This window comes from Primulina eburnea, chromosome 17, assembly GCF_022965805.1.
Source record: "Primulina eburnea isolate SZY01 chromosome 17, ASM2296580v1, whole genome shotgun sequence".
In the NCBI taxonomy this organism is placed as follows: domain Eukaryota; kingdom Viridiplantae; phylum Streptophyta; class Magnoliopsida; order Lamiales; family Gesneriaceae; genus Primulina; species Primulina eburnea.
In genome coordinates this window covers 17,830,821-17,850,131 of record NC_133117.1, presented here as the reverse complement: position 1 = coordinate 17,850,131, position 19,311 = coordinate 17,830,821, and the positions used below count along the sequence as shown (strand labels likewise).

The 19,311-nt window shown below is 37.9% G+C and overlaps 2 protein-coding genes and 1 non-coding gene across 3 annotated transcripts; all 3 read right to left on the bottom strand.

Moving 5' to 3' along the window:
• Positions 1-7,026: 7,026 nt before the first annotated feature.
• On the bottom strand, positions 7,027-7,971 carry LOC140817915 (protein FAR1-RELATED SEQUENCE 5-like). Its single transcript, XM_073177708.1, has one exon. It carries the CDS (start codon positions 7,969-7,971, stop codon positions 7,027-7,029), a length of 945 nt encoding a protein of 314 aa, XP_073033809.1.
• A 48-nt stretch (positions 7,972-8,019) lies between these two features.
• LOC140817914 (protein FAR1-RELATED SEQUENCE 5-like) lies at positions 8,020-9,561 on the bottom strand. Its single transcript, XM_073177707.1, has 2 exons — positions 9,400-9,561; positions 8,020-9,109 (listed from the first exon to the last, which is right to left on the bottom strand). The coding sequence occupies exon 2, from the start codon at positions 9,028-9,030 to the stop codon at positions 8,020-8,022; it is 1,011 nt and encodes a 336-aa protein (XP_073033808.1). The 5' UTR covers positions 9,031-9,109; positions 9,400-9,561.
• Positions 9,562-11,144: 1,583 nt separating this feature from the next.
• Positions 11,145-11,263, bottom strand: LOC140818902 (5S ribosomal RNA). Its single transcript, XR_012115132.1, has one exon. It is a non-coding gene; the product is annotated as a 5S ribosomal RNA (ribosomal RNA).
• Positions 11,264-19,311: the final 8,048 nt, after the last annotated feature.

The window sequence follows — 19,311 nt, the reverse complement described above, 5'->3', positions numbered from 1 at the left end:
AAGGTGTCATACCATGCTCTAGGTGCCTGTTTTAGACCATATAATGCCTTGTGTAATTTAAATACATGATGAGGTGAGAAATGATCGATAAAACCTGGAGGTTGTTCGACGTAGACTTCTTCTTGTAAAAGACCATTCAGAAAAGCACTTTTCACATCTATTTGATATACTTTGAAATTCTTGAAAGCAGCAAAGGCTAAAAATATTCTGATTGCTTCGAGCCTTGCTACTGGTGCGTAGGTCTCATCAAAGTCTATTCCTTCTTCTTGTCTGAAACCTTGAGCTACCAATCTTGCTTTATTTCTGATCACTGTGCCTTCTTCATTGAGTTTGTTTCTGAATACCCACCGAGTTCCAATGACAGCTTGGTGAGATGGTCTAGGTACTAGAAACCAAACTTCGTTACGTTTGAATTGATTTAGTTTTTCTTGCATAGCTTCAATCCAACTAGGATCCAGATGAGCTTCTTCAATTTTCTTTGGTTCATCCTGAGAGATAAAAGCAGCAAGCATGTATTCATTAATCATTTGCCTTCTGGTTCTCAAAGGCGCTGCTGGATTACCAATAACCAATGATGGAGGATGAGATTTTCTCCAGATAAAAGGATTTAAAAAGATATCTTCCTGATTTGATATGTTGAGATTGTTTTCGACTGAACCAGTAGTAGGTTCTTGAGTGTCTTCTGCTGATATTGGTATATCCAATGTCTGTACTTCTGGTTCCACTATCGGAATGTCTGGTTCTGGATTTTGAAGATCCTTGATGTTTGCTTCTACATCATCTTCACTGTCCAGTTCCAAGTGAATCCTGTCTAGCCTGTTGCTTAAATCAGACATGTTAGATATTTCAGGAGCACTACTGTCTTCATCGAAGACAACATGAATCGACTCTTCAACAATAAGAGTTCTATTGTTGAAAATTCTATAGTCTTTCCTTATAGCAGAGTAACCAAGAAATAGTCCAGCATCTGATTTTGAGTCAAATGAAGTTAAATGATTTTTGTCATTATTTAGTACAAAACATTTGCAACCAAACACATGAAAATAAGATACGTTAGGCTTTTTCCCTTTCCATATTTCATAAGGGGTCTGATTGTGCCTTTTGTTGACCATAGATCTGTTTTGCGTGTAACAAGCAGTGGTAATAGCTTCAGCCCAGAAGCGCTGAGAAATGTCTGCATCTGCTAGCATTGTTCTAGCTGCTTCTTTTAGAGTTCTATTTCTCCTCTCAGCTACTCCGTTTTGTTGAGGAGTTCTGGCAGCTGAATATTCATGATGAATCCCCTATTCATCCAAATATAACTCAAGATACTTGTTAGTGAACTCAGTACCCCGATCACTTCTGATTTTAATGATGGAAGTAGATTTTTCATTTTGAATCCTTTTCAGAAGCTTGATCTGGAGGCTACTGGTTTGATCTTTTTCCTGCGAGAAATATTACCCAAGTGAATCTAGAAAAATCATCAATAACAACAAGAGTATATTTCATTCCCCCTAAGCTCATGATAGGGATTGGACCAAATAGATCCATATGCAGTAATTCCAGACAACTTGAAGTTGATTTGCTATCTTTGTTCTTGAAGCTAGATCTTATCTGTTTCCCAAGCTGACAAGCAGAACAAACATGATTTTTAACAAAATTAATATCAGGTAATCCATCAATTATATTCTGCTTTTTTAGATAATTGATTGACTTGAAATTCAGATGATTCAGTTTCTTGTGCCATAGCCAGTGTTTATTGCTAAGAGAGGCAACTAAGCATGTAGGAGTATTGACTTGATTTGAGTTCCAAGAGACTCTGTAAGTGTTGCCTTCTCTCTTTCCAGTTAACACAATAGTTTCAGCAGAATCTCTGACTATACATGAATGCTTCTGAAAAGCTACAGAATAACCATTATCACATAGTTGACTAATGCAGATTAGATTGTAACAAAGATTGTCAACTAATAACACATCATTAATAGTTATGTTACCATGGATAATCTTACCTTTACCCATGGTTTTACCTTTTGAGTTCTCTCCAAAGGTTATCTTTGGTCCAGTGCAACTTAGTATTTCGGAAAGTAGGTTTTTCTGTCTAGTCATGTGTCTGGAACATCCACCGTCTAGATACCATGTAGAGTTACTGATTTCTGCTTTCTTCTGTTGTTCCTGCAAACACAAATTTTAGTATCTGGTACCCAAATCTATTTGGGTCCAAGCTTTATCAGTCCTTTGGGTACCCACATTTGTATAATTTTTGGTGACCTTGTACTTCTGGTATCCAAAGATGTGTGTGCAATAGAAGGTCTGTTACTTCTAGCAGTATGCATATTAAAATGTTGTTCCTCCCTTCTGTTTCTGTTTTCCAGCCTGTATCTCTTCTGAACAGGTTTAGAGTTGTAGTACTGGTAGTTTTTAACCTTCATAGGAGGTTGTCTTCCTGAGTTGAATCCTCTCATGATTCTAGAACTCTGGTCAACTTTTTCCTTAGGTTTAACATAACCCAGACCATAATGCATTCTTCTGTTCATCTGATTTACATTCCTTTCTACAGAAACAGTAGGTACTTCTGGTTTCTGTACCACACTGGATTTCACAAAGTGAATATACTTCCCTTTGCACATATCCAGTTTTGGCTTAGTATTCGTTTCAGAAGTGCCTTCATTATTACAAAAACCGAGACCACTCCTGTCTCCAGATTATTTTTGTAACTCTTGCATCTTTTCTAGTGAAATAGAAGACTTGTTCCAAGCATTTACCGGTAGTGATAACTTCTGGTTTTCAGAAAGCATCTTCTGGTAATCTGCTTTTGCTCTTTCATTCTCCGTTTTTAATTTACTCTTCTCAACTTGTAAATCATTACAGCTGTCTACTTGCAAGCAAGTTAACTTACTGTTCTGATCCTTTAAGTTCTGATTTTCGATCTTAACTTCTTTGAATGATTGAGAAAGTCTAGAATACTCTTCTACCATGTCATGTAATGCATTAACCAGATCAGTTCGTGTAAATTTGTTAGAATCAAAATCAAATACCTCTTCAGATGTCGAGGTTGAATCAATGTCTGCCATGAGACATTTAACTTCTTCTGCATCACTGTCACTGGAATGACTTTCTGAATCAGATGACTCAGAACTGGAGTCTGTCCATTTGGATTTTCTTTCTTCAGCAATCATTGCTTTTCGATCTCTTCTGGACTTTTTGTCATTCCTCTTGTGATCCTTTCTCTTCTGGTCATCCTTCTTTGGTTTAGGACAATCAGCAATGAAGTGACCTAATTTTCCACAGTTAAAGCATCCCATATCACCAGATGGTGAATCTTTCTTGAAGTTGCAATTGGGACCCTGATAAGTTCGATGGTTCTTCTTCATGAACCTGGAGAATTTCTTTACAAATAAGGACATAGCATCACTACTGATTTGTTGAGCAATCTTCTCCATTGTACTGTCAATGATCACAGTAGGTAATGCTTGAGGTACAACTGTAGCAGCAGTAGAGGAGGTGGTGGCAGTAGCAGTAAAAGCAGTAGCAGTAGCAGCAAGAGCCTTGGTAGGTAGACTTGAAGGCTCTTCTCCACTTCTTACTTCTAATTCGAACTCGTAAGCTTTCAGGTCTGCAAACAAGTCGTGCAGTTCCAACTTGTTCAAGTCTTTGGACACTCTCATAGCCATTGTTTTAACATCCCATTCTCTGGGTAAGGCTCTCATCACCTTGAGAGCTATTTCTCTGTTGCTATGCTCTTTACCCAGAGCTGTTAGCTCATTTACCAAGCTACTGAATCTTTCATCGAACTCATTTAGAGTTTCACCAGCTCTCATTTTTAGATTTTCGAACTTCTGCATTGCTACAGACAATTTATTTTCTTTCGTCTGCTCATTTCCTTCACATATCTGGATGAGCTTTTCCCAAATATCTTTTGCAGTAGAACACATTTTGATCTTGCTGAAAGTGTTCTTGTCGAGAGTTTTATACAATATATCCTTTGCAACATTATCAAGGTTAGCCTTCTTCTTATCTTCGCTGGTCCATTCACTTCTTGATTTTTCAACCATCTGTGGTCCGCCTCCAGTAACTGCAACAGCTGTGTTAGGCTTTAATATTTTTAATTGACCATTTGTGATGACATACCACATGTCATCATCTTGTGCTGCAAGATGAACTTGCATTCTAATCTTCCAATCATCAAAATCTTCCTTAGAAAACATAGGGATCTTGCTAAAGTGTGCCATATGTTGTAGATTTTCACGAACAAGAATAACCTGCTCTGATACCAATTGTTGAGGATCGAAGTTGAGTTTAGAGGGGGGTGAATAAACTCTACTCGTTTTTCTTTCTCCTTTGATGAGGCACTAAAATCCTATTAGAGATAGTAGTTTATCTTGTGCATATACCTTCACCTAGATTACAAAAATACGTGCGGAAACAATCTGAGGAAGTAGTAGAAAAACAATAATAACAGTAGCAGCAGTTGTTTATGGAAGTTCGAAGATGAAATCTTCTACGTCTTCCCTTCTTCTGTTTCCAGAATGTATAACTAAAAGACTTTGGATATTACAGTACAACTCTTGTACACACCCACTTCAGAAGGACTTACACCTCAGCCTACTGAAACTCTTAGTTACTCAACTCACAAATAATGTGATACACAAAGTTCTGAAAAGACTCTTTTCAGATTACAATCTCTTTCTGATAAATTATGTATTTTAAAAGATTGTGAAGAATGTAAGAATCAGTAGCACAAGATGATCTTCAAAAGATCAGATATTTTGCTATGAAGCGTGTGCTACTTTTCTTTGTGTTGAACTCTAAGTGATCAAGGAATTTCGAGGTTGTCTGTTGAGTAAAAGCTTTGATCCTTGAAAAGATATTATGCGAAGTGTTGTGTCGTGTAAGGATTTGTTCCACGAATATATAAGCGACTGAGTTCAACGTTCATAATCAGAACATGTATTCAGATAACTGATAGAATCAGCTTTATTACCAAAAATGGTTCCTGCATAAAAGTTATAAAACAATCAGTTCTCTTTTATACTAAACTTGGTAAAATGCATTAAATGACTCCGTATAGTATTTAATGCTGCAATTAATACTAGTACTTGGAGCTTTAACGGTAACATTTAAAGTAGTCACGTTAGGCAACATCTTCTACTGGTTCTGTTTTTCTATCCTTTCTACTGCTTTGGTTTTGCAAGACCAGTAGCTTCTGATCTCTATTTAGTCTACTGTTTTCTTAAAGAGTGTTGTTGGTCTGCTGATTTTTATTTACATCGCCACAATTAAATTCATGTCTATCAATATTAAACGAATATATATATATATATATATATATATATATATATATATCGGTATATGATTATTTTTAAAATGAATATGTTTGTATTTGAATATATAAAAGGAATAAAGAATCTAGGTTGTGATTTTTCGATAAATTTTATTACTAAGGGATTAGTAATAAGACAGTGTGAGGTGGGATGAAACTTAAAATTAATAATTTATTATATGTTAAAACCTGTATTTTAAAATTTTAAGTTTCATTAAAATTATAAATTATGTTATTTTAGTATTGTTTGTTTATATTTAAATGTCTTACTAAATATGTTTTATATTCAGGTTTTCTACGTGTTGGTAAAATAATGATAACTCAAGCTAGAAAATTCAAATTGAGGTGACTCAAACATGTTTGAAATCCTTGAGAAATTATCTACAACTTTGCAGAAGACATGATTGCTTAAAAAGTTCATTAAGATGATCAAACTGTGCAAATATCAAAAAGAGGACAAATTTACTTCTACCATAACCAACATATAGTAAAAAATTCATAACTATTTCAATATTTAACCAAATGAGGTGAACCAAGTGGCCAAATTCATCTACAGACAATTCTCCACATGTTTTCCGTTTTGAGCAGAGTCAAATTCGGTGATTAAAGTCGTGGAACAAAGCATTGAAAGAAGGGACATGGAATTGAAGTTGGAGGAGACAAAATATACTATTACAACTACATGGCATTAATAAAAATTTTGACCCTTTCTCTCATTTGGCCTATAAATAGAGGCCTTGTGCTAGCTTGAGAATCATTCTATCTCATTGTAAAATATAGTAAATGTAATGCCCGAGATTTTAATTAGATTAATATGAGATTATTGAGTTTGAACTGATTTAAGTATAGCCGGGCCATTCCGAGACCAGACTGGACAAAGTGTATGAACTACACTGATTTTGGGCCGAGAGTTTGGCGCCCGGGCGGAAGTGTTTGACCGCCCGAGCGCCAATGTTATAAGCAAGAAACCCGAGCACCTCACGCCCGGGCGGAAGTTTATAACCGCCCGAGCGCGATTGAATAAACTGAGAAGGCCGAGAGTTCCGCGCCCGGGCGGAACTTTATGTCCGCCCGAGCGCGAGACGTGTGCTACAAAATATGAGCCACGTTTTAGAAGCATGCACGGTATATATATATATATATATATATATATATATATATATATATATATAAATATATATATATATATATATATATATATATATAGGGAATTGATACCCTGGGCGCCCTTTGGTGAGCGCCCAGCTGTCGCCCACATGTGCAGTTTATTTTTTTTTTAAATTTGACGTTTCGCGACGGTTTTAAAAATCCGTCGCAAATGGCGACGGATTTTAACAAACTGTCGCGAAACCCACATGTGCAGTTTATTTTTTTTAAAAATTTGACGTTTTGCGACGGTTAAACAATCCGTCGCAAAACGCGACGGATTTTAACAAACCGTCGCAAAACGTCAAATTTTTTTTATAAAAAGAAAAGAGGGGACAGAGGGGCGTTCCCAAATTTCGTGTCCCACCTTCGCCCAACAGCCCACAAATGCATTAGACAGGTGGAAATTAGAAATAATTTACTACGCGACACAAACATGATGTTTTACGTCGACCACAGCGGGTTTTTATACATGTTCCATAAGTCATATGAAAGAGAACGATACAACAATATGGCAGCAGGAAAATTAAAACACCAAGATTTCTTGACAGAGAATGGTTATCATATTGAATTTGAAAATTCTACAATGCTAATTCTTGATTACATTGACTTCCACCGCTTACTGTTGTAGTCATATTCAAATCTTTCATTTTGTTGCCAATATAATCAAACTGTGCATTCAAGAAATTTGTTCCCTCAACAGTCAATGATGCAATATCAACTAATGCAGAAGCTTTATAGGATAACCTCAAATGTCTTGACATCAAACATCTTTCTGGAGCTTCAACCACATTTGGCTCATCTGTAGGAAAAAATTCTACATTCTTTGCTGCTTGCGTCCAACGTTTCAGTATATATTTATCAGGCAAATGAAAGACTTGGTTTATACGAAAAAATGCTAACATATGCCTGCATGGAATGCCCTCAAACTGAAATCTCATACAACTGCACAATATATCATCCCCTTGTATGACATGTGTAAGCACTCTTGGTTTCGAAGAAGAAGAAGCTTGAAAATTCATTACCTTGTAAATCCCAAACTCATTTCCCACAGATTCTGTTTGCACGTAATAACCATGACTCTGACTCATTTCTTCTAGAAACTCCAACCATTTCTTTTTCGTGTAAACCGTCACCATCTGAGATTCCATTGGCCATTTGGACTGTAGCTTGGGACGCTCATTCATATCGACATGATCTGCAACTAACTCATTGTGTCTTTGGTGCCGGAGTGCCTTATTGAAACGAATGATAAAATCCATCAATGAGTTCTTGCTAGATATATATCTCTTGAAAAAAGCATGTGAACTTTCGGACCGCTGACTACTTGACATACCCGCAGAAAATACATGATTAAAATATGCTGGCACCCATTTATGTCGCAAATCAAACATCAACGACAGCCAATCATGTTGTTCCAAGTTAGCATTAGACATAGCAGCTTCCCAGGAACTCTCAAATTCCTCATCTGTGGAGGAATGTAGAATGGCATTCCTTATGCTTTCGTAGTGATCACGGAAAGTCATTGGGTTTAATTTCTCAGAGAATTTGTTCAGTATATGCCACAAACAATATCAATGTGTTGTTCGAGGAAAAACTTGTGATATGGCTTTCGTCAGAGCCGGATCTTGGTCAGTGATAATCAAGTTTGGGGCACCTTGACACATGGCTTCTAGGAATTTATTAAGCAACCAAACAAAAGAATCTGTTTTTTCGTCACTCAACAATCCACAACCAAAAAGAATGGTCTGATGATGATGATTAACTCCTACAAATGGTGCGAAAATCATCCCATATTTGTTGGTGTTGTATGTAGTATCAAACACAACCACGTCACCAAAAGCAGTGTATGCCCTTCTTGACACATGATCAGTCCAAAAACACCTGGTAAATCTGTTGTCCGAGTCAGTCTCATAATCAAAAAAGAACAATGAATTCTTCTCTTTCTCAGATTCGAAGAAATCGACCAATGTTTCTGCATCAATACCCTTATGCTCATCCCTAACACTTTGCTCGTAGTTTCTGATATCTCTTTCTATGAAACCTACATGTTCAGGCCCACCAGACTCTATCTCAAATAATCTCATTTGTTGACAAGTTGGCACATTGGCTTCTGCAAATTGTTGACTCAACATTTTTTTTGATGCAGAAATACCGCGATGCGAGCGTAACAAATGCACCTTCGACGGAGTCGATAATGAATGATTATGACTTTCAACGAAAGTACTGACAACCCAACCCGGACCTGTTTGTTCCTTGACAACTGAAATCTTGGACAAACATCCGGTTCTAGTCTCACCACGGGCTCTTTCTTTTCTTGGTTGATCTTTTTTTGTCTGTTTGCTCCATCGAATATCATCTGTATGCCCTTCTTTAAAGCATACAAATTTCTTCCATACAATTTCGTTTGTTTTCTTACTTTTCTTGCTATTACTCATTCTCGCGCTAAAACCGGATTCTCGGGCATATTGGTTGTAGAATGAGAATGCATCCTCTAACGAATCAAATCTCATACCAATCTGGGGTTTCTGATCATCACCGACTTGGGGGATGTACGATTGTTCATCTCCACTATATTGATCCATTTCATCTACAGTGGCGCTAGGCAGACGTGGGGTGGTGCTCGAAAATCTTTGCGGGCGGTAAGGTGCTGGCGAGGATTGTCTGGGGATTAACCGAGCACGATTAGCGACGGTAACAATATAATCATATGAGAAACAACATCAAGTATAAAATATATTTTAACAAAACATACTAGAAATGAATAAATTTATAAATACTCCAGATACATAAATAGCTAGATCATCAACACCATTTCCTAGTGCAATTAATTAAATATGCAGACTTACACTTCACAAACATTAAAGAACATGTATGCCAATACACCGGAAACCTTCAAAATCATAAATTGGAAATTTCTTCGGAATATGAAATTTAGAACTACATCGATTTACCTTCTGATGTCGTCGGAATATTTCCCCGCACGAGAGCTCCAGAAGTTCGCTCAATCTTCTTAACGTAAAGATTTGAGCGTAGGTGGGAGAAGGGCTGTTGGGCGAAGGTGGGACACGAAATTTGGGAACGCCCCTCTGTCCCCTCTTTTCTTTTTATAAAAAAAATTTGACGTTTCGCGACGGTTTGTTAAAATCCGTCGCCATTTGCGACGGATTTTTAAAACCGTCGCAAAACGTCAAATTTTTAAAAAAAATAAACTGCACATGTGGGTTTCGCGACGGTTTGTTAAAATCCGTCGCCATTTGCGACGTATTTGTAAAACCGTCGCGAAACGTCAAATCTTTAAAAAAAAATAAACTGCACATGTGGGCGACAGCCCACTGGGCGCTCACCAAAGGGCGCCCAGGGTATCAATTCCCTATATATATATATACATACATACGAAATTTAAGAGGAAATAAGAGGAAAAAGAAGAAATCGAGATCCCTTTTTCCAATTTGATTTTAGAATTCGATTTGTGATCAATCCGTCCGTTAGATTTTAAATCCGACTTCGGTACCGAGTTCCTATCAACGTAGCCTACTACGGGACGTAAGTTTTACTACGTTTTGACATGTTTTGAAATTATGATGTTATCAGAATTGAATACACGTCATATATATTGTTCTTGGCATGTTAGACAGCATAGAATCGAAGTCAGATTAAGAAACGGATTGAAGATAGAATTGTTATGAATTTCAGAATGAAATTGATTAGAATTGATATCAGATTTGAACGGGGGTTGATTGTAAATGATTGGAATTGATATAGACTGATATAGTATTATCAGTATCGCAAGATTGTACTGTTGTACTGTCAGAATTTGATAAAACAGAGACGTTGTGATTTGATTAGAATATTGATACAGAATATTGGTATTGTCGTTGCCAGATTTAACAGTGACAGGCGTTGAATCAAGACTTTAATTGTATCAGATCGACAGCAAGAAAGGTATAAATAAATGTTGATTCGGGATTGCACAACTCGAGTTAGGTTTGACTTGAGTTTCCCTAAATCACATACTTTATTTATTACATTGATATTTGCAGATTATCAGATTTATATGATAATGTATTGACTTAGAACAGAGTCAGAGTCCGAGTCTAGGGCAGATCAGCCTAGCTAGGGCAGAACCGCCGAGTCTTTCTAAGAACCGATAAGACTCTAGACTTACGGTGTATCGAAGAGCTCTAGATGTAGATCGACGTCTATCTTAGACACTCGATACAGTATACCAAAGTCTAAATTATGACTAAAAAATAATTGTTTTTAACAAGAAAACCGTCTCTGGATTAATCTGCACGCCCTTTCGTGTAGAAGAGGCTCACAACAACAATAATAGTTCAATTTTCCAGAAAATAGTAAAAAAAACAAGAAAAATAAGAAAAATTAGCGAAGTTTAAACTATTCTTACGCCTGAGATAAGAGAAAATTTAATCAGAATCGAATTTCGACCGTCCTATGCCGATGTCTCGGAAAACGGAAACTTACCAAAAGCGTAAAATCGCAAATTGGAGGGTCTTAGAGAAGGAATTCGGCTAAAATCTCGCCAGCTCATGGCGGAGTCAAGAGTCTCGTTCGTTGGCACGTTTACAATCAAATTAGCATACAATTTTGTCAAAATCCGACGCGGGCCCGAGCTACGATAATTTCACATGTCTTATCTGGTCCCGATCGAGGAATCAAAAATAGAAAAACACGAAAAGGGGTGCAACACGAGGACTTCCCAGGGGGTCACCCATCCTAGTACTGCTCTAGCCCAAGCACACTTAATTTCGGAGTTCTGATGGGATCCGGTGCATTAGTGCTGGTATGATCGCACCCAACATTGAGTGGACTGTTTATTCTTATATCCCTCGAGTACGTGTGGGCCGGGCGACGAGAGACAAAACACGGCTCTGCTCTCGCCGCATCAGAACCCCGGGGTTATACGTGCTTGTGCGAACGCAACACTAGGATGGGTGACCTCCCCGGGAAGTCCTGGTCTCGCAACCATTTACGTAAATTATTACTAAAACATTCGAAATAATTGTTTTTAACAAGAAAACCGTCTCTGGATTAATCTGCACGCCCTTTCATGTAGAAGAGGCTCACAACAACAATAATATTTCAATTTTCCAGAAAATAGTTAAAAAAAACAAGAAGAAAAAGAAAAATTAGCGAAGTTTAAACTTTTCTTATGTTCATCTGTCCTTGCTTTAGATTGGCAAACTCCGCCCCCTTATCCTTTCGGTACGACACTGGAAAGAATCTTTGATAAAATTCAGTTCTAAATATATTCCAGGTAATAATCGTACCTCTATGATCCATGGCTCTCTTTCTCGTAATCCACCAGTCCTTTGCAACGTCGTGTAACTGGTGTCCAATTAATTTCACCCTATTCTCATCTGTATACTCCAAGGATTCGAACAACATTTCTATATCATCAAGCCAACTCTCGCATTCCACAGCGTTCTCTGTTCCTTTTAAGGTCGGCGGATGAAATGATTGAAATCGTTTCAGTAATGTTTCCATTGGAGTCGGTGTGACATCCATTGGAGGATTGGATGTACTTCCCTGTTCTGGTACTCGTCTCGGAGGCATATCTAATAATCAAATAGATTAATAACAGATACAACAATTCTGTTTCAATCCTCCTCTGATCATCTTACTGCTGATCTAGAATCAGTACTGATCCAATCTCAATAAAACATATTACTATATCAAATCAGATAAACAAGTAACATGTAATAAAGCAGTAAGACATGCTAGCATTCAAAAGAAGGAAAGAAAACCTCAATCTACCCCGCTCACTAGCCTCTTCTATCTCAATCTAAAGGATCTATCGCTCTGATACCACTTGTTGTGGGGACCCGGACGCTAATCATGTTCTTAATCGTCATTGGGACTAAATCAATTATAATAATCAGGGTCTAATTTTTTTTTAAAATGCGGAAGCTAATGGAATCAAACTCCTATACATATCAGTATAAAAGTATAAATCTGATAAAATATACAATCATACATACTCAGGTTCCACAACTACTATCAAGTGTTTAAACCCTAGCTCTAGTCCAAGTCCGGAATCGCCACTCTAATCTCGATCTGTTTTCACCTCTATGACCCTGTACATGTCCCACCTGTTGTCATGCACACATACAAACAAGACAACAGCCGGATAACTCCGGTGAGATATAAATATCCCAGTATAAACAATGTATTAAATGCAATCATATAAAAGCATAAACAAAGGACTGGTGGATTACGAGAAAGAGAGCCATGGAGCATAGAGGTACGATTATTATCTTGAATATATTTAGAACTGAATTTTATCAACGATTCTTTCCAGTGTCGTACCGAAAGGATAAGGGGGCGAATTTTGCCAATCTAAAGCAAGGACAGATGAACATAGAAGAGTACGGGTCAAAGTTCTCCTCCTTGCTGAAATTTGCTCCACATGTGGCTGACAGCGAAGAAGCTACTGCTGATCGGTTCATCAATGGCCTGAACCCCGACATTTTCACATTAGTGAACACAGGGCGACCAGATAATTTTACTGATGCCCTGAACATAGCCAAGGGAGCAGAAGCCGGTCTGATGAGACAGAAAGGGGCTTCATTTGTGCCTCCAGCACCAAGACCACAGCAACCACCTCCCAGATTTGAGGGTGGCAGCAATAGTGGAGGAAAGAAAGAATTTTTGAAAGCCAGGGGAAAGCAATTCAAGAAATCTGGCAGTAGTTCTTCCAGCTCCGGTGGTTCCAGACAGAGCCAGAGTTACAATGGTGTTTACTGCAAGACTTGCGGAGGAAAACATGCAACCGAGCAATGCCAGGGAGTGACTAGTTGCAACTTCTGTAAACAGCCGGGACACTTTGCTAAAGTGTGTCCACAGAGAGGTTCGCAGAGAACTCAGGGTGCCGAGTCATCAGGATCAGCAGCACAGACTGAGAGACGATCAGCTGTTGTTCACACATTTCAGCCTGCGCCAGCTCAGTCACAGCAGAGGCCAGGAGGAAGCCAGACAGTTGGTCAGCCTCCTGGACAGCAGGCCAGAGTCTTCGCTTTGACAGAAGAGCAGGCCCAAGAAGCACCAGATGAAGTTGTGGCAGGTAACTGTTCTTTATGTGGTTATCCTGCTTACGTATTAATTGACACCGGTGCTTCACATACATTTATTTCTGAACGATTTGCACTGAGTCATGCATTTCCTGTAGAGTCTTTAGCTACTGTAGTGTCTGTATCTTCGCCTTTGGGGATAGGTTTGATATCTGTAAATTCTGTTAAGCATTGTGTACTACAGTATGACGGGCATGAGATTGAGTTAGATTGTATCGTACTTGGGTTGTCTGACTTTGACTGTAATATCCGTATTGATATGCTGACCAAGTACAGAGCGACAGTTGATTGTTTCCACAAGATAGTGAGATTCAGACCAGATATGGCTGAAGAGTGGAAATTTTACGGTAAGGGTTCTAGATCGAGAATTCCTTTAATATCCGTATTATCTATGACTCGATTGTTACAGAAAGGAGCAGAAGGATTCCTTGTATATTCAGTAGATTTACTGAAGTCGAGTTCAGCATTGGCAGATCTGCCAGTGGTGCGTGAGTTTGCTGACATCTTCCCAGAGGAGATCCCGGGATTACCTCCAGTTAGAGAAATAGACTTCAGCATTGAACTGATGCCAAGTACAGTACCGATTTCTAGAGCTCCTTACAGAATGGCACCAGTTGAATTGAAAGAATTGAAAGACCAGCTGGAATACTTACTGGCCAAGGGGTACATCAGACCGAGTGTTTCTCCTTGGGGTGCTCCAGTATTGTTTGTGAGAAAGAAAGACGGCTCGATGAGACTCTGCATCGACTATAGGCAACTGAACAAGGCAACGATAAAGAATAAATATCCTTTGCCTCGTATTTACGATTTATTCGATCAGTTGCAGGGTTCTTCAGTATATTCCAAGATTGATTTAAGATCGGGATATCACCAGCTGAGAGTCAGAGATTCTGATATCTCAAAGACGGCATGTAGAACCAGGTATGGACACTATGAATTTATTGTCATGCCGTTTGGTCTGACGAATGCTCCAGCTGTATTCATGGGATTGATGAACCGTATCTTCCAGAAATATCTCGATGATTTTGTGATTATTTTCATCGATGATATTTTGATTTATTCAAAGAATAGGAGTGAGCATGCTGAGCATTTAAGAGCTGTATTGCGAATTTTAAGAGCTGAGAAATTATATGCTAAACTGTCGAAATGTGAGTTTTGGCTAAGACAGGTAGTATTTCTGGGTCATATTATATCTGGAGATGGTATATCTGTTGATCCCAGTAAAGTGGAAGCCGTAATTTCTTGGCCAAGACCAACGTCAGTACCCGAAATTCGCAGTTTCATGGGTTTAGCGGGATATTACCGTCGTTTCATTAAAGATTTCTCGAGTATAGCTAAACCAATTACTCAATTGACTCAGAAGAATGCTCCATTTGTTTGGTCTGAAGAATGTGAGACCAGTTTTCTGGAGTTGAAGAAGAGGTTGACCAGTGCACCGGTGTTGACTATCCCATCCGGTACTGGTAATTTTGTGGTTTATTGCGACGCATTTCACAGAGGGTTGGGATGTGTGCTGATGCAACGAGGGCATGTTATCGCTTATGCCTCAAGACAGCTTAAACCACATGAGACCCGTTATCCAATTCATGATCTAGAATTGGCAGCCATTGTCTTTGCATTAAAGATATGGCGACAATATCTTTACGGGGAGAAGTTTGAGATATATTCTGATCATAAGAGTTTGAAATATATGTTTTCACAATCTGAATTGAATATGAGGCAACAAAGATGGCTTGATTTGCTTAAAGATTTTGATTGGGAAATCAAATACTATCCGGGAAAGTCTAATGCAGCAGCTGATGCACTAAGTCGAAAGGTATGTTCTTTATCCTTATCGACGATTGGTGTTTCACATTTGATAGAAGACTGCTGTTTGTCTGGATTAGAATTTGAAACAGATTATAGACCGTTGAGACTTTATACGGTGCAAGTAGAACCAGAGCTGATTATGAGAATCAAAGCAGCTCAGAAAATTGATCAGAATGTACAAAAATCAGTATCGATGGTTAGAACAGGACATCGATCAGAATATCAGGTACGTAATAACGTCCTGTATGTGAATAATCGTCTGGTTGTGCCGAATATTTCAGATTTGAGACGACAGATATTGTCAGAAGCGCACAACAGTCGATTTAGTATTCATCCTGGTGGCAGAAAGATGTATAACGATTTGAAAAGACAGTTTTGGTGGAAACAAATGAAGACTGACATTACCGAATTTGTTTCCAAATGTCTGATTTGCCAGCAGGTGAAGGCAGAAAGAAAGAAACCATGAGGTTTATTACAGAGTTTGTCCATTCCTGAATTGAAATGGGATCATATTTCCATGGATTTTGTGACACAGTTGCCACGTTCCTCCCGAGGTTGTGATACGATTTGGGTCGTGATTGACAGATTGACCAAATCCGCATGTTTTATCCCGTACAAGATGACGTACAGATTTGACCAGATGGCAGAGATCTATGTCAAAGAAGTGGTCAGATTACATGGAGTGCCGAAGTCTATCGTATCAGATCGTGATCCTCGATTTACTTCGCACTTCTGGCAGAGTTTAATGCAGGTTCTCGGTACGAAGTTACATCTGAGTACCGCATATCATCCACAGACCGACGGACAGTCAGAGCGGACTATCCAGACATTGGAGGATATGCTGAGAGCAGTAGTGCTAGATTTCAGCACTAATTGGCAAGATGCATTGCCGCTTTGTGAGTTTTCGTACAACAACAGCTATCAGACGAGTATTGAGATGGAACCATTTGAAGCATTATACGGAAAGAAGTGTCGATCCCCTCTCTATTGGGATTATATCTCTGAAGTGCCTGAAATGGGACCAGATATGATTAGAGATATGACAGAAAAAGTGAAGCTAATTCAAAAGAAAATGAAGGCAGCGCAAGACAGACAGGCCAAATATGCCAATGTTCGACGTAGACCGTTGGTATTTGAGACAGGAGACCAAGTATTTTTGAAGATTTCACCTTTCAGAGGAGTTGTCAGATTTGGCAAGAAAGGGAAACTGTCTCCACGATACATTGGGCCTTATAAGATCCTCGAGAAGATAGGAGATCGTGCCTATCGACTCGCTTTACTGCCTTCATTATCTGGAATACATGATGTCTTTCATGTATCGTTATTAAGGAAGTACCTTCCTGATGCTTCACATGCTATTCAACCAGACGAGGCCGAACTGGATCAGACGTTGAGCTATATTGAAAAACTGATTCAGATTATTGATCGTAAAGAAAAACAGCTCAGAACGAAAATGATTCCACTTGTGAAAGTGCAATGGACTCGTCATGGTGTAGAAGAAGCAACCTGGGAAACTGAATCAGATATGAGACAAGAGTTCCCAAAGTTATTTAGATGATGTAAATTGTTTATACAGTCTGTATATATACTCCTTGTTAATACGAATAAAATGCCTGTGATTTCGAGGACGAAATCGTATCTTAGGGGAGGAGAAATGTAATGCCCGAGATTTTAATTAGATTAATATGAGATTATTGAGTTTGAACTGATTTAAGTATAGCCGGGCCATTCCGAGACCAGACTGGACAAAGTGTATGAACTACAGTGATTTTGGGCTTAGAATTTAGCGCCCGGGCGGAAGTGTTTGACCGCCCGAGCGCCAATGTTAAAAGCAAGAAACCCGAGCACCTCGCACCCGGGTGGAAGTTTATAACCGCCCGAGCGCGATTGAATAAACTGAGAAGGCCGAGAGTTCCGCGCCCGGGCGGAACTTTATGTCCGCCCGAGCGCGAGACGTGTGCTACAAAATATGAGCCACGTTTTAGAAGCATGCACGGTATATATATATATATACATACAAAATTTAAGAGGAAATCAGAAGAAAAAGAAGACATCGAGATCCCTTTTTCCAATTTGATTTTAGAATTCGATTTGTGATCAATCCGTCCGTTAGATTTTAAATCCGACTTCGGTACCGAGTTCCTATCAACGTAGGCTACTACGGGACGTAAGTTTTACTACGTTTTGACATGTTTTGAAATTATGATGTTATCAGAATTGAATACACGTCATATATGTTGTTCTTGGCATGTTAGACAACATAGAATCAAAGTCAGATTAAGAAACAGATTGAAGATAGAATTGTTATGAATTTCAGAATGAAATTGATTAGAATTTATATCAGATTTGAACGGGGGTTGATTGTAAATGATTGGAACTGATTTAGACTGATATAGTATTATCAGTATCGCAAGATTGTACTGTTGTACTGTCAGAATTTGATAAAACAGAGACGTTGTGATTTGATTAGAATATTGATACAAAATATTGGTATTGTCGTTGCCAGATTGAACAGTGACAGACGTTGAATCAAGACTTTAATTGTATCAGATCGACAACAAGAAAGGTATAAATAAATGTTGATTCGGGATTGCACAACTCGAGTTAGGTTTGACTTGAGTTTCCCTAAATCACATACTTTACTTTATTGCATTGATATTTGCAGATTATCAGATTTATATGATAATGTATTGACTTAGAACAGAGTCAGAGTCCGAGTCTAGGGCAGATCAGCCTAGCTAGGGCAGAACCGCCGAGTCTTTCTCAGAACCGATAAGACTCTAGACTTACGGTGTATCGAAGAGCTCTAGATGTAGATCGAAGTCTATCTCAGACACTCGATACAGTATACCAAAGTCTAAATTAGATTGGGATCACTAGATTTGAGATAAGATAAGATTAGATCACGAGTCATTAATTCATGTAATCAGATTAGATACATGTTTTGATGTTTGTTTATGCTTTTATATATGTTTTATATGGTTGCATTTAATACATTGTTTATACTGGGATATTTATATCTCACCGGAGTTATCCGGCTGTTGTCTTGTTTGTATGTGTGCATGACAACAGGTGGGACAGGTACAAGGTCATAGAGGTGAAGACAGATCGAGATTAGAGTGGCGATTCCGGACTTGGACTAGAGCTAGGGTTTAAACACTAGATAGTAGTTGTTGAACCTGAGTATGTATGATTGTATATTTTATCAGATTTATACTTTTATACTGATATGTATAGGAGTTTGATTCCATTACCTTCCGCATTTTAAAAAAAAAATTTAGACCTTGATTATTATAATTAATTTAGTCCCAATGACGATTAAGAACATGATTAGCGTCCGGGTCCCCACAGTGTGAGTGTGTATCAAAGTTCTAATTTCCAATATATTTTCTTTCATGTTCTCAACTATGAGTGATGTTTTTAGTGTTGATCAAAAGTAAGTTCATGGCAAGCTAAATCTATTATGTCAAGGTGAAGAGGATGTATTCTTGGTAAAGTAAGATTGTTTATATTTTGTATATTCTTTCTTTATTTCTTTTCATTTAGCTAACTTATTTTTATTGTAGGTATAAAAATGAATTATTTGTTGTTATCAATTTACATCAAATGCTTGATACCATCGAACTGGTTATCTTGATTTGTTGTTTAAATTTTGATACAATAAATATTTCATCAATTATTATTATTGTTATATTATATACATACATATATATATATATATATATATATATATATATATATATATATATATTTATAAATATATATCATAATATTTCATTTAGACGATAGCGTGGCTCTACCGGTTATTCTAAATGAAATATTATGATTTTATACTAACATCTAACAATCTAACATTTACTTTATCGCAACTAACTTTTATTTTTCGCATCTAAGTTTTACTTTCCCGCAACTAACTTTTAATTTCCGCAACTAACTTTTACTTTACCACAACTAACTTATTAAATC